This window comes from Condylura cristata, unplaced genomic scaffold, assembly GCF_000260355.1.
Source record: "Condylura cristata isolate star-nosed mole 26May11 unplaced genomic scaffold, ConCri1.0 scaffold00015, whole genome shotgun sequence".
Taxonomy (NCBI): Eukaryota; Metazoa; Chordata; class Mammalia; order Eulipotyphla; family Talpidae; genus Condylura; species Condylura cristata.
Genome location: NW_004567116.1, coordinates 30251288 through 30267489, shown reverse-complemented (window position 1 = coordinate 30267489; position 16202 = coordinate 30251288). Strand labels below are relative to the sequence as shown.

The following is a 16202-nucleotide window of genomic DNA, read 5'->3' as shown; positions in this document are numbered from 1 at the left end:
CTGCTGTTCCCAGCACTGCTACTGGAACCATTTGGAGATACTTTTTGAGGACGAGGACTGCTTGGACGAGAGGAACTATGATCTTTTTCTCGTTCTGAAATAAAGATGTAATGATTATTAAAATTACTCTTCAAAATTCAAGATTTGCATATAGCTTTTACAAATTTTTGATTAGAAAAGTTTTAAATCACATTATTTCTGCTTTATTATTTCAAATGACCTTTTCACAGAACATCAGAAACATGTACTTAACAGGAATAAAGCCTAAAATATTGTTTTCTAAAATAAATAATCCTTGCAAATCTTAAGTATGTATCTGACCGACACTGACCCAGATTAAGATCAAAATTTAGCTGAATTTTATGTTACTACTCCACTTAAAAATAGAAACCTATGGAACTGAATATGCTCACAGCTAATAAATAAGCAGTAAAAGTTAATGAAAGATTACTAACAATACAAATTTAAGCTGTTAAATCTGAAAGTATTAATAATATTCTGAGAACACTAACTACGTAAAAACTCTGCTAACCTCTCTAAGGTAATAAGGGCATTATCAGACTTGTACTTATCTCACAGAAGGAAGGTCCCAACGTAAAGAAATAAAAATTCACTAAGGAGCAGTCAGCAAGAAGTATTTATTTTTCAAATGACTTAGTATGTACCAAATAAGGCAGATTTAATAAATGATGACATACTTTCTTTTCATTCTCACTTTTGTTGGCTAAAGACACTACAAATTTTATAGGATCTGATAATTACTGTTTAAATTTTAATAAGTAAAATTATAAAATCTTTTTTAGATGTTTCAGTATTTCACAAAATGGACATAATTATCTGATTCTGTAATAAGTTTCCTTTAGAAGACAGATCACTAAATTTTAAAGGTGACTCTCAGTTTCATCAGCTTTTGCCAAATTCCTCCATGACTCAGACTACTCAGAACACTCTGTACCGTTTTACTGATTATATAATTAAGTTTGCTGTATCTCCAGAGATACTGACACTTCCCTTTTATTGTCTATTTCCACAAAGCTGATAGCATTCCAGAAGTTAAAATTTGATAAAGTAATTTATTATTTACTTTTATTCTCTTCCTAAATACTGACTGCACATAACAAACTGTCAACTCTTTCTTACATTTTTTGTTGTTTTTTGGCTTATCAGTACTAATATGTCTTTCAAAACATTTAATTTCAAAATATGCATAATTATATCCTAATATAAATGGTTTCTATTTATAATAGATGTTAAAATACAAACTACTTCAACTAATGCTGAGATATTTAACTTGCACCTTCTTGAGGGAAAAATGAAAATCATCAAATTCATATTGCTTACATACTTTTGCTTCAGTTTGCTGCTTTATAATCACACAATGTATTTACCTGAGGTGTTAATTTATAATAATGAGTAGGAGGGGAAAAGTTCAAAGTTAACTGCCAAGAAAGCTAAATACTTCACATTTCCCTTTTCATTTTCTATTTTTACTATTAATTTTGAAATGTAGTCAGAAATCAAAATGAGTAACTCCATGATGGTTTATTCTTTCACTTTATTAGCATGATTAACCCAAGATTCTAATCAGTAACTTACTATGAATTACTTTAAAACAAACCACTGTTGTATATCTAATATAAAAATCAACTTTAAAGATTTTTAAAACTACATTATCACAACTTTAAAGGCTTCTCAAATTCTGTAAGACTGTCTTAGACTCTAAAAAATTCACTTTTAATTTGTATTTAACATCTGTTTTTCACAGAAAGAACCAAACAAAGCAATAATAGAAGCAACTAAAGAGGAAAAGCTAGTTTAGTTACTCTAAAAAAGTATTGGACATGATTCATTGTCATTACTACTTTAAAAAGGTAAATACATACTTTTAAAAACTGCTAAAAGGTTAGATGACTTTTACATACCAATGTGGTGTTGTCGTGTTGGAGAAGTAACATTTCTAATACAAGGAGTGAGTTGAGATTCTGTTCTTTCATGAGATGAATCTCGTGATCTGTCACTCGACCGCCGTCTATCTCTTGATCGTTCATGTCCCCCACTAGCACCATGCAGACTCATTTTGGTGTGGTCAACAACTCCTTTAGCAAAACGTGAGGGAGTACTAATAAGTCAGAAAAGAAAATTAGCCATAAAAGTAAAACATAAAATCACAACTGTTTTTAAAGAAAAAACTATTAACATGAAATTACTAATATTTTGAATTGAAAATTTAAATGCTACTGTGCAATTCTGAAACCTAATTCACAGGTATGGGACAAAATAACTGGTCTACCTGCTAAATAAAATAAGTGTACCTGCTAATAACTTCAGTCAACCATTTTGATTCTCACTGAACTTTTCAAATTGTTTTAAAACATCCAACAAGCTAATTGTACTATGTAAAACCATAGAATTATAAAATTTATAACACTATATGTACAATAAATTTGCCCATGAGAAATTGAGAATGATTAACTAAATCTAGTTGACAGAATTTATTCACACAATTACTTATAGTTACATGTATTATGTGCAGTGTTGTGCTAAATACTAGCAACATTTCCTCAGATTATGATCTAAGCATTAACAAAAACAGATGAATCTGTAGAAATGTCAACAATTCGTTATTCCAAATTTCAAATATAAATGATTAAATGTATCTCTAATCTAAAGCTAATAAAAAAGCAACAGATAATAAATGCATTAAGATCTCAGAAGACATCCCCTGAAGATTAGGATTAATCAAACCAACTGCTGACACAAATATAAGATTTTTATCATCAGAATATACTGTAGGTAGAAAAACTGAGGAAACAAAAATAAGAGAACCAGGACAAAGGCATTTTGAATATTTACCACTTAGTATGTACTAATGATTATAATTTAGATAAAAGTGTTTTAGATAAAAGTGTTCTATATGGCTTTAGAGTTAAAGACCTAGGATTACATGATCCTTAAACATTTAAATGCTAAGACATTACTGCTACTTAACATTTTAGAACCTAGATTCCTCACCTGTAAAAAGTAGATTCTACTCATTTTAAAGGATTAGTAAAACATAAGGGTGCTCATCAATGTACCTAACATAATAAAATCAGTCATTAAATATTAATTTAGTCATGACAGATGAAGATATCCAAGTTGAAAATCACAAGAGTTGCTCAGTCACATATTTAGTGAATATACTAAAACACTTTAACCAAAGTCTTTTGATTCATTCCAGTGCCACCTCCACAATATTACCTTGCTCTCCCCCCCATCACCAAAACCACACCAGTTTAAGCTATGGAAATAAAAGCAACCTGTCAGTTTTTAAACCAGGCACCTGTCCCTCATAAACCTACAAAGGAAAAATCTACTCCCACCTACTTTCTAGTGAAAGAGACCAGGGAAGTAAATCAAAAGAGCCAACTACATTTATGTTAAAAAGCTTAATGTACAAATACTGGGATTTTGCTTTATGTGTTCAAAGTAGGAAAAAGGAATCCATGCTAATATAAAAAGTATATTGAAAAAATTAACTTCAAATTATTTTGTGAAGCCTTAAATGTGCTAAACATTTTCTAAATACGAATTTAATGGCCAGAACAAACATAGCTAACACTAAAGTAAATGCAGGATACATGCTTCAGTTTGAGTAAGGGCCAAGCAGACTGATTAATTGAAGAAAGCACTTTCACCAGACATCTCTGCAGCTGGAACATTTATACCACTACGTGTTCTGCTGAAATATTGGCTTCATTTCTAACTGTTTCATTTTCAAATAAATGCAAAAGGTGTAATAATGCATGCCCATATTTTCTTTTCATTCCCAAATGGAATGTACTTCGAATCAGACCTTCAAAATGAGATGTGGGGAAACTAATTATGTCTTACTCTATTAAATTAAATAATTTTAGAACTTAAAATAATATATGCAAGTGAAAATGAGGGCAAGTAATTTCAAAGGGGACAACTACTTCATATTGAACTTGAAAGAACAGGCTACATGAATTGAGGACAGGTAAGGAGACGAAGAAAGAATGAGCCTCAACATCTGCTTCTAGCCAAGACAGTTAACAAAGACTAAATTTACTTTTCTGTTTCAAACATCCCCCATAAACAATGATCAAACAATGATTTGCAAGACGCAATGAAAAAGAAGTCCCTGAAAGATGTACAACAAATAAATTTAACAACTTTTCAAATTACTACCTTAAAGTTTCCAAAGTAACAGAGAGAAGAAACCCCCATAATCTTGTGTTAAAGACATTAAGCTGTGAGGCTGGGGACAATAGGTAGGGCTAAAGTTCTCAGTAAAGAGTACCAGGAAGGGTAGAAATTATAAACTTATATCCCTCAGAACAAAAATAATTATTTTAAACAAAATCTTAACAAGTGAAATCTGTCAATATATGAAAATATCAGTATTTTAGGACTGATATTAAGTATAATTTAAGACTGAATACTTCAAAAACCAATTTTAACATATAAATAACACAGTATGATAGATATTTTAAAGCAATTTATTTCTAATTACTAGCAAAGAAGAATCAGAAACTGAATTTTCTTTTTAAAGTTAAAGGATTTAAGGATAAATCTGACAAAAGATATGGGAGACCTAATGCTGAAAATAACAAAACTGCTGGAAAAATTAAAGGTGACCTAAATAAATGGGTAAGTTTACATGTTCTTAGGATTCAATACTGCAAAAATTTCAATTCTCCACAGATGACCTACATCTACAACGTAATTCTAACAGAAAATCAAAGAGATTGGTCAAAAGAAAGAAACTGACTCTAAAATTTGTGGGAATACAAAGGGCCTAGAATAGCCTAAGCGACATTTTAAAGTTATTTTTTTAGTAACTGACATGACACAACCTGATTTCAAGGCTTATTAAGGAGGAAAACAAAGAAACAAAAGCATACTATTGTCAAGATAGACAAGTGGATCAATGGATTAAAACAGAGACTTCAGAAAAGAACACATTTATATGGACAACTTCATTTGCAAAGAGGTTGAAAGTCAATTCACCAGTACTTTGCATCAAATGGTTCTTAAATAATGGATAAAATATGGTTATCCCACTTCACGCACCCTTAAGAGAAAACACTTAAGATTTGCAAACTATATAAATATGAACTCAAAATGCATCAGAAATTTAAATCTAAAACATATAATTCAAAGATTTCTAGAGGAAACAGCACAATTAAAAAATTAATGAAAACTAATAAAACTATAAAATTTTTGCACTGCAAATGACATTGTTAATTGCATGAAATTGTGCATCTGATAAAGGACCAATAGAGAGAATATAAAGGACTCTCAAAGTAATGGGCAAACGATTTACAATATACGGATGAAAAAATATGTACAAAGTATCTGAGTATCATTATTAAAGAAATGTGAAATGGTATCACAGTGTAGTTTTATTCTGTACCTATTAGAATACCTAAATAAAAAGACTGCCCATTACCAGGTGACATGTATCTGAAATGAACTTGACATGTTGGTGACATGAACTCATACACTTTTAGTGGTAATAGAAAATGGTACTACCAATGTGGAAATTGGTTGCAAAAACAATCGGTAGTTTAATAAACCAAATATACACCAGTCATATGGTTCATCTATTTCATCTTATTTATCTGACAGAAATGAAGCATGTGTCTATAAAGACATTTGTTGTTCAAAAGCTTTCTCTGTAAAAAGCTCCAAACTTGGGCCCTCCCTGGTGGCATAGTGGATTAAAGCACAGCACTAAGAAGCTAAAGCCAACCACTTCAGCAGGAGTTCGATCCCCACCTGCTCCAGAGGTGACCACATGGCACTTAAGACCTCTCCTGACCCACCTGCTGCTCCCTTCAGTAGTTTACTTCATTGATCTGCCTGTTCTGCTCCCCCACTCTGTCTCTGCACCCTCTCACTGCCCCAGCACCTCTGACCTGTACCCCGTTCTGTATGCATAAATAAATCTTTAAAAAAAAAAAAAAAGAAAAAGCTCCAAACTTGAAGGAACCTAAATGTCTATGAACAGGTGACTGGATAAACAATTTGTGGTATACATCCAAACAATAGAATACTCCTCAACTAAAAATAAAAATCACAACATGGATCAATTAAAAAAACTATGCTGAGTGAAAGACTCCCCACCCGACATACACACACCCCCCAAAAAATGTGCACTCATACAAAATTATATAAAACACAAACTCAGACTGTCACAAAACAGACTGGTGGTTATCTTGATATGAGGGTTAGAAGGGGCAGAAGATGACAAAGCACCCCAAGGAAATTTTGGGTATGATGGACATAGATTCATTATCTTGATTGTGGTACAGTGCTATGAGTATCAAAAGCTACTAAATAGTGTATCACAACTGGCCTTTTGGCCAAAATATATGTAAGACTATCCTACCAGGAAGCTCCAATTTAGAAACTTGTAACATTGTTCATGCTTCCATAAAACCAGAAACACATTAACTATAGTTAACAACTAATCACCAATGGAGAACCTCATTGATCAATATATATTATCCAGTGAAATTATTACAGAAACCCAAATCAGAATACTTACACACAAATCCTCTAAAATCACAAATTTCAAAAATACTTATGCAGTTATGTAAACTAAAACCCACCTTAAACAATTGGTATTGCTTAAAGAAAATTCTTCCATTTAAAAATTTTACAACTTTATAAACTTGTAATGCTCTGGTTTAAATTATACCAACTTTTCACTTAAAATCAGGCACTGAAGCATAAGGAAATGAACAGGCAGTATAAATTTTACCAAGTTTAAAATCTACTAAAATGGTCACTCCCAGATGCAAACATCTATTTTTAATCACACCTTAGAATATTAACTAGGAATGAATTTCTGCATATGACTTTGCTGCCTAATTTGTCTTTAAAAATTCTAATTATAGTTTCCAATGACAGGTAGGGTTCATAAGGATTGAAGAGGGATTTAAGGGTTTCTATCATTTTGGTCAGTGAAACTACAGATTTTAACCAGATGAAAAAAGTCTAAGACTAAAGTAATATGTATTTAAAGCAAAGTAACAAAAACCATGCCACTCTCTGAATGGATAAATCATGCTACATCCATTTAAAGTACTAAGATAATAAAAAAAATTGCTAATATATGTAGCATGACATAGAACAGTCTAACTGAATCTCAAAAAATTATGGTGAGAGAAAAACCTAGATCCAAGAAGTTACACAGTGTGTGATAATATCCTCAAAATGACTGATGGAGAATAAATCAGGATTTGCCAGTGGGTAGAGTTTGGGAAATGGTGTGATTATAAGGGTAGTGGGTAGTATGGGGCCTCCCTGGTGGCGTAGGGGTTGAAGTGCTATCAAACTACCACCAGCCACTGCGGCATGCATTCAATCCTATTTTATCACAGGGAAAAATAAGCTGTTTATACCACTATGTTGTAGCTTTTTTTTTTTTTTTAAAGATTTATTTATTCATACAGATCTGGGGTACAGGCCAGAGTTACAGGAGCGGTGAGAGAATTCACCAAAGAGAGTGGATAGCAGAACAGGCTTACTGACCAAGTACACTGCTGAGGGGAGTAGTGGGCGGGTCAGGGGAGGTCTGCCAAGCCATCTGGTCACCTCCCGGGCAGGTGGGAATTGAACTCATGCGGAAGTGGCTTTAGCTTCTTAGTGCTGTGCTTTTTAACCTGCTGTGCCACCAACGAGAGCCTAGCTTTTTAAACTAAAACTTTTAAATGCTTTTATATTATATTACTGAAGAATTATTTTGCATATACTATTTTCATGTGTTATAACAACATTTAGCAAATCATGGCTCATGGGTCAAATTCAATCCATTACTGATTTTATAAAGTTTTATTAGAACACTATCATGCTCATTCACTTATATATTGTTTATGGCTATTTTCACTTTATAATGGCAAAATGTATGGTTGCAACAGGAACTATAAACATTTACTAACACAGAACCAAAAACATTTACTAACCAACCCTTTATGGAAAATTTATCAATCATCATGTTGTAAATTGATACAAAAAATACTATCAAATTTCTAAATCAACAAACAATGCAAATTTTCTCTTTTTTGGGGGGGTTAATTAGCCTTTCTGCAAGTTTGTTTTTCTACTTACTACAGAATAATTTTCTGAGGAACAAAAGCTAATTACCAAAAAGGACAGTTCTCAACTAATAAATGAGCTTCATTCCAATTTCATGTGTAAGTCTGTGTTTTGATGTTATTTGTTTTCCCACAGAAATAGTTTAAATGCTATTTAAATCCCATATTGCCCCATAAAAGACAACTTTAGCAAGATACAAAAGCCAAAAAAAAAAAGTTTTAAATATTCATCCCAAATCCTGAAATAGCTCTTCTTCCTAAAATCCCACTCTCAGATATGACAGTAACTAGTGAGGTGGAAGCAAAAATAGCAGCAAAGTTTGATAAACTTTTTTTTTTTTAAAGATTTATTTGTACATACAGAACTGGGGTACAGGCCAGAGGCTCAGGGGCGGTGAGAGGCTTCACCAGAGACAGAGTGGGGAGCAGAACAGGCAGATCGACAAAGTACACTGCTGAGGGGAGCAGCGGGCGGGTCAGGAGAGGTCTACCAAGCCATCTGGTCACCTCCGGGGCAGGTGGGAATTGAACTCATGCGGAAGTGGCTTTAGCTTCTCAGTGCAGTGCTTTAACCCGCTGTGCCACCAGGGAGGGCCTGATAAACTATTTTTATGATTTAAAAAAAAAAAAAAGCACCTTTTTTTCCCAATTGAAATCAAGTGAAGACAGATACAAAAAGTTTTGAAAGAGAAGTAACCGCTTAGTGTCCAAGCTTACATTTTATTATCAAGATAAACTTTCCTAGCTGGTAAAAATGAATTTCATGTAAACAGTGAGCTGGAAGTTTCGTTTGCTCTTAGAATGTCCATTACCTTGCTTCTGGCTTTTGAACTTAGTTTTTAAATAAATGAAGTTGCTAGACAAGCATCTCTCCAAAATGAAGAGTCTCTGAAGTTATAGTACTTAAATGTTCTACTGCTAATTTTTCATCACTATGTATCAGGTAGTTGCAATATACAATGACAACTAAACCCTACAATAACTGAAAGTATTCTTAATCTCTCACCTAGCAATTCTTCTAGTTTTATCACGTATTCCCTCTATTCACTAAGCACTATCTTATGCTGTTATTTGAGCCCTGGTGGAAATAATTGAGACAGTCTCTGCCCTCAAAATCAATATATTCTACAGGAAAGCATAGGCTACATCCAAATAAATGCATTAAGCAGTATATGGTGACAAATGCTATGAAGAAAAACACAACAAAGAAGAGTCATTTTGAAGCAGGTGGCTCTATTCTATACAGTGGCCAAGGGAGGGCTCTTTGAGATCTAATCAAAGACCTAAAGGAGTAAGAAGTAGTTTTGATAATGTATATAGAATAGGCGAAAGGACCTTGTCACAAGAGTAAGCCTTAGCTTTTTCATGGCATTCACAAAGGGTAAGACACCTGAAACACAAGTATTAAAAAATTAAAAACTGAGTCAAGGGCCCTTCCTGGTGGCACAGAGGGTTAAAGCACAGCACTGAGAAGCTAAAGCCACTTCAGCAAGAGTTTGATCCCTGCCCAGAGGTTGATCCACATGGCGGGCAGACCTCTCCTGACCTGCCAGCTGCTCCCCTCCACAGTGCACTTCGTCGATCTGTCTGTTCTGTTCCCCGCTCACTTGGTCTCTGGTTAATCCTCTCACCGGCCCTGTACCTCTGGCAGTTCTGTATGGATAAATAAATCTTAAAATTAAAAAAAAAAAAAAAGAGTCAAAAGTAAAACCAGATCATAAAGAGACTTGAAGAAATGTTTTCAAGTGTTTTTGCTTTTTGTTTGAGTGCAATAAGTATCATTGAAATGTTAATTATATGATTCAATTTATGTTAGATCAAGTAGGCAATGGAAGAAAAGGGACTAAGGTATAAACATGTGACCATTTTGGAGGATATTGCAAGTAATTCAGGAGAGAACTAAGTATGTGAACCAGGGTTGTTGCAATGTACATAGTAAATGATGGACTATAAAATTTGAAAAGTAAATGGTGGACTACAAAATTTGAAAAGTAAGGCTTCAGAATTCAATACATGAAAAGGTGGGAGAGGAGTCAAGAAAGACTGAAAACTTTAACCAAGTAGATTTAATGATACACTTGCTGACTGACAATAAATGACAAGTTTGGAAAGTGGAAGTTTATCCTAGACATGTAAGATGTTTGTAAGATGTCCAAGTACATGTATCACATAGGAATTTAGATAAGTCTAAAGTTCATGGAAAAGATGCAGGTTAGCGGGGAAAAAATAGGGAGTCAGAAATCAATCTTAGTATTTCTCAACTCCCTACCACAGAAAATTATGAAGTATTTCTAAAAAATAGCTGACCAATATTAACAATTATACAGACCTAAATTGTCAGACATATTTTTTATCTACTGAATAGTCACTGATACAATAAATATTAACTAAAATACTATTTTTGCCAGCTATTATTCTAGGTACTGTTCATGACTGAGAATAATGCATACACAACTGAGCACTATAAAGGTACTTCTAAAAATTAGAAATGATTTTAAAAAATCATTTAGAACATCCTTTCTACTTATTACCAAGGGGCTAAAGTAAATAAAATCAGTGGGAAAGATACGGTGCACAAATACATATCAACTGACTGTAAATATCTTAACATATTTGCTTCACAAAACAGGCTTCTAGAGAGAAATTGTTGCAATTTCGTCATCACTTCTAAATAGCCTTTTGAAAACAGGGACTGACTAGTGCCATTAGATTTCCTCCTCTATATCTCCCATTAAATTTTAATCACTAAAAGAATTAAAAATAGAAAACACAACTATATTACAATTATACTGATAAAATTAATGTATAAGAGAATGTTAATCAGAGGCCCTCTGATTTTGGTCATTCACTATATTAACAATCAAAAAAACCACAAACCCACAAAAGCACAGAATGTAAATTTAGGGAAAAAGCTTTTTAGAAAAATCTAGTCCAAACACCTAATTTCTGAATGTTATTTACAAAGTTTCCATGAATTAGCTGACTATTGCTGCTAATGACAGAAAAAGAATTTGGGTTTTTAACAGTTTTGTATTATCTTTTGTAAATTCTGACTTTAAAGTAGTTTTGACATTAGAGTTTAAATTTTTCTGTCTACACCTAGTCCAGGTTCTGGCCCAGTTAATTCTTTTTGTGGAGAGCTATACTGTGCACTGTAGAATATTTAGTTGCACGCCTCACCATCACATCGACTAAATTTTAGTTACACTCCCTACCCCAATCTTAATCAAAAATTTCTTCTCACATACACTAAATGTTAGTTGCACTCCCCACCCCGTTCTTAATCAAAAATTTCTTCAAACATTTCCAAATGCCCAATGAGGATCAAAATTCCTCTAGAATTTAGAACCACTAAGTTCTGTTATGACCAAGTTACAACACTAATCTGAGCATTTAGTATATACAAGTCACAATACTGAATGTCACACAATCTTTCAAAAACATCCTCATTTTACAGTTGAGATAACATATGTAACAGGCAGATCTGAATTGTGTATTGTTAAAAAAAAAACAAAAAAAAAAAAAACAAAATTTAGTCACCTATGCTAAGCCCCACAACATCAAATTAAGACATAGCTTCAGTTCTTCCGAAAGAGAATCTAAAATCAATTAGTTGGGACTGTCACGTTACTGCCAAAAGGTATTTTCCATACATGATGTAAAGCCATGCTGCCAGAATGTATATTAGTGTTTTTCAGGCCTACTGCTAAAAAGTCTGTTTAAATTTAGTCTAACAATCCATACTCAGATCACTGTGGATCACTTAATATTATTTACTAACTTAAAATCCGTCACAAATGTGGTAATTTGTCTACTCCAAATTTTCAATAAGACAAAGTTAACAAAGTCACTGTGTAAGATCAATAACCACTGAATAGGTTCATTCAAAATCAAAATTGCTGATTAACATAATCAACTAACAACTAGCTGGTCTTTCCTTCAACTTACATTCAAGCATATAATACTATAAATCCAAATAAATTATATTACTAGCTTACCATATACATCAGAGAATAATCAAAACTAAATTGTTACTTTAATTCTAGCCAACTCATCCTGGATAATTTTAACCTATATTTCTTCAAATTAGTCATAAGCAATGCTTTTTAATTTTTATTCTAAAATCTACCTTTTCAAAATCAGATCTAGAATCCACTATCTTTTAGCACTTCTTGTACATTGCAAAAATTTTTAAGATTTTATAGGAACTTCCTTAAAGATGTCTCAACTAGCCCAGAAGACAAGTAATTAACAAAGATGCATTCTTTACTTCTATACTCATTGTTTTTTACATCCTTCTACCTAGGTATGTTGTATCATCATCATCAACATCACTGATAAATGATGTTAGTGGTTTGCTCTTCTACTTTAACAAAGAAACTCCTAGTAAGAGTGCAGGGATTTTTTTTTCTTCCTTTCATGCCATGCACAATCATTACAATTTCCTTGATTACACCTTTTAAAATAGAACATAAGAAACCTTTTTGGTTTCCTGATTTTTTTAAGGCTTAGCTTCCTGTTTTAGGGAAAACTTAACCATTTGCTTTGTTTGAAAGTAATGTGCTGACCTTTAATTAATTCACTGTTATCTTTTTCTATCCCCCAAAATATCAAAATTACATTTCTACTTGTGAAATCTTGATCTCGTAATCAAGAAATCTTTGAAATTAGTGAACACACATTGTGCAGTTTTTAAGAATTATGCTACAGAATACTATTTCATGAGAGAAGATATTTTCTTAAGGGATAGATTTTATAGGAGTATATACAGTAATATCCCCATATAATTTTAAGTTTACATATATGATATTATATTGCTACATACACAGAATAACTTTTTCTTCTATGTGCTTTTCAGTAGTTATCAAATTATGTATTGAACATAGTATCACTTTCACAACACAGCAGAAGCAAAAGAATATGTTCAAGAAGCTTAAGACTGAAAGATGTAGCTTGAAAATTAACTTTTATAACTATTACTAAAACAAATTTTAGAAAAACATTTCTGAACTCTAAGTCACAAAAAAGTCAATAGAAGATACCACTTATTAGTCTATGTAAGTCATGAACAGCCATCAAGATGGTCAAATTTTTAGAGTAAATGGAGAAAAATCATATAATTATCATTTTTTCTATAATTTCCTCAATTTTTAAATGATAATTTTTAAAATCCCTCCCAAATGTAGGATCAGCAGGACTCATCGTTCACAAAGGACAGAAAAAACAGCCATCAGTCAAATGTTTAAAACGGTGGTAAATTTACTAATAAAGCAATATCACTTGTTAAGATTTAAAACCTCATTCAAAAGCAATTATTTTTATTTAGAAATTCTGATTGGTTGAAAATCAATTTGCAATATCCAAGACCCTGACCTGTTTGCTATTTCAGAGGCTTATGTAAATTATCTCTTCAGAGTCTATGTTCTAAAAAAACAAGGAAGTCACTTTAATCAATTAAAATTTTATCAAATAGATTTGGTTCTGTGAAATACTACTACATGTGGTTCAACTAACCCTTTATTCACCCAAAGTAAAAATACATTCACCTCCTTCTTTATAAAATAATCTGTAATTTCAATTATTTCATTGCTCTATCTTGAATTTTATTTTCAAATATATAAAAAAAATTTCTAAATGAGTATTTGCTTAAAATTGCTGATACTCATAAAAATACAAAATATAAAGCATTCGCCAGTTACATAAAGATTCTGATTTTAAATGATACAAAAACAGCATTAAATCCATGAAAACAACATACTCCATTTCTTTTAAATAACTTGTCATTATACTGACAAGCAAGACATGATCTTTTACATCCAAAATGTAAATGATCATAATAAAACAAAGGTCAAACATCTTTCTATATATCTATTTAAAAATATAAGCCAGCAATATCATGTAATAAATGAATACACACCTTTCTTTGGTATATGCCAAAGCAGACACACAAAAGCAAGAAAAAATTTTTGAAATCAGAGTATGAAGGGACTCTGCCTTTTCAAACAATGCAGCACTGAAAGCCAGGTCAGCATCCTTGGGCATTACTAAGAAACTTTAGCACATCTGATATTTCCATCATCTTCAAGACTCCTCTGAACAATCAGAAATTTTCCCAGTCTCCCTCTACCTCACCTGTCCAGATTTCCTTTAGCTTTCCTCTCTCTATTGTGTCATAACGCTGTTGCAGTTATTTAGGCTTTAAATGTTCAGAGATACAACCCCCTCTCTACATATTAATTCAGTTCATTTTCTCACAGACACTGACTCAGCCGTGGGTTGTGCAGCACTGACGTTTCTAACCAAACAGCATCGTGTGAGCTGTGATCGTCCCATTTCTCCATTTCTGTGCAGTGATTGGATATTGTAAACTGATAGACAGGCTGAAGAAAACTCAGGAGAGTAGGGCTTAGAGATATGTAGATATGTTGCCAAATGCCATCTGTAAAGCTAATTCTAGCTCTGCCAGCTTGCCAAGGTTTTAAAAAAACTAGGATGCAGTTAACTTTCTTTTTTCCTTTCAGTATTTTATTATGTACCATTCTGAGCAGTAAAAATTCTTTAAATTAAAAAAATATATATTTATATTTTAAGAATTCACTCAAGGAGTTCTCTTTACAGCAAACTTCATTTCTAAACTGCTGCTTGGACTGTGAAGTGACTGAAAAGGGAAACTAGAAGCTCAATTTTCATGCAGTCTCAGAAAAAAATGAGCATGCGTACTTCTGTGGGAATGAAACCTTGCGGCAAAGTCTGATATTGAATGTATGATGCATTTATCTTTAGTAACCTGAGCAGATTGCAGATCTGAGTTTTAAATAGTTGTATTCAACCCAATTCAAATATTCAGAAGCTTTTATTTAGTATGTTGCCAATCTAGGCATTTTAATGAAACAAACAGAAAAGGTGCTTTTTCCTACATTAATTAGAAAGAACTCATCTAATATAAAAAGTTGTCACAATTCAGGTTAAATAAACTTCAACTGAAATGATCTTTAACTTCTTGCAAATTACCAAACCCTTTTACATAGATATTCTATACAATTACTCAGGGAAAAAAAGAAAGGTTCAGTAATTTTTGAACTACCTAATTCTTTATATGTACTTGCAGAGGAACACAAGCAGCACACTGAAGTTCATCCATGGTCAGATTTCTGTCTCATCTTTAGATCCTATCAAAACTACATTCAAAAGAAAGTATTTGAAGTTGTATCAGATGGGAGAGAAATTATGCCATGTCCTCCAACCCCTCAAACTTCAAAGATAAGCATACACATGGTAAATATTGTTATTTTATAATTCAAGACATTAATCTTTATCCTTTGTCAATAAAAGTATGTGGGGAAGACTAAAAAGGACTTAATAAAAGGCTATTCTGAAATACAAATTTGAACTTTTTATATTATCTGCAAAAGTTGAATCAAAGCATGCTTATTTCTACACTGCTTTCTGTGTCCCCCCTCTCAAACTCATATGGCAAAATATATTGTACTGGTATAATGGTATTTGAATATGAAAAGGCGATTAGATCATGAGAATAGAGAGAACTACCCAGCTCCTTCTACTACATACAATGACACAACAAAAACAAGATTATCTGAATCAGGGAGACATTGATCATCATGTACTAAAACATGCCACCTACCTTGATCCTGGACTTCACAGCCTTCAGAACCATGTGACATATTTCTGTTGTTTACAAACCACTTAGTCTATGGTTACCTGAAGAGACTAAGATACTTACTTTCTATTTAAATCAGTTCTGCCTGAGGTGGCAATGTGCCACCTATATTTCTTAACCTTCCTAATCCAGAGATGATTGAGACATAGTGCCAGCGTAACTTATAAGCAGATGTCTGATGGAAATTTCTGTGACATTTAATTTCCTGATATAAATGAAGTCTTTTCCCAATGTTCCCTTCTCTCTTCCTCCTCCTCCTTGGCTTGGAAGTGGACAAGGCAACTGGAGTTACAATAGCCATCTTATGACCGTGAAGAGAAATTGAGGTTTTTGACCCTAACATTCTGAACTCACTAAATATATATAAGGCATTGCTTATCTATGGACTTTTTGTGTACAAGAAATAATAAGTCCCT

The 16202-nt window shown here is 32.7% G+C and overlaps 1 protein-coding gene across 1 annotated transcript in view; it reads right to left on the bottom strand.

The window, feature by feature from the left end:
• Positions 1-16202, bottom strand: part of BTBD10 (BTB (POZ) domain containing 10) — a 58927-nt gene that overhangs the window by 17089 nt on the left and 25636 nt on the right. Inside the window, exons 3-4 of the mRNA XM_004683600.2 lie at positions 1923-2119; positions 5-94 (exon numbers count right to left, since the gene is read on the bottom strand). Coding sequence (XP_004683657.1) covers positions 5-94; positions 1923-2119 — 287 coding nt within the window. The remainder of the gene's footprint in view (positions 1-4; positions 95-1922; positions 2120-16202) is intronic.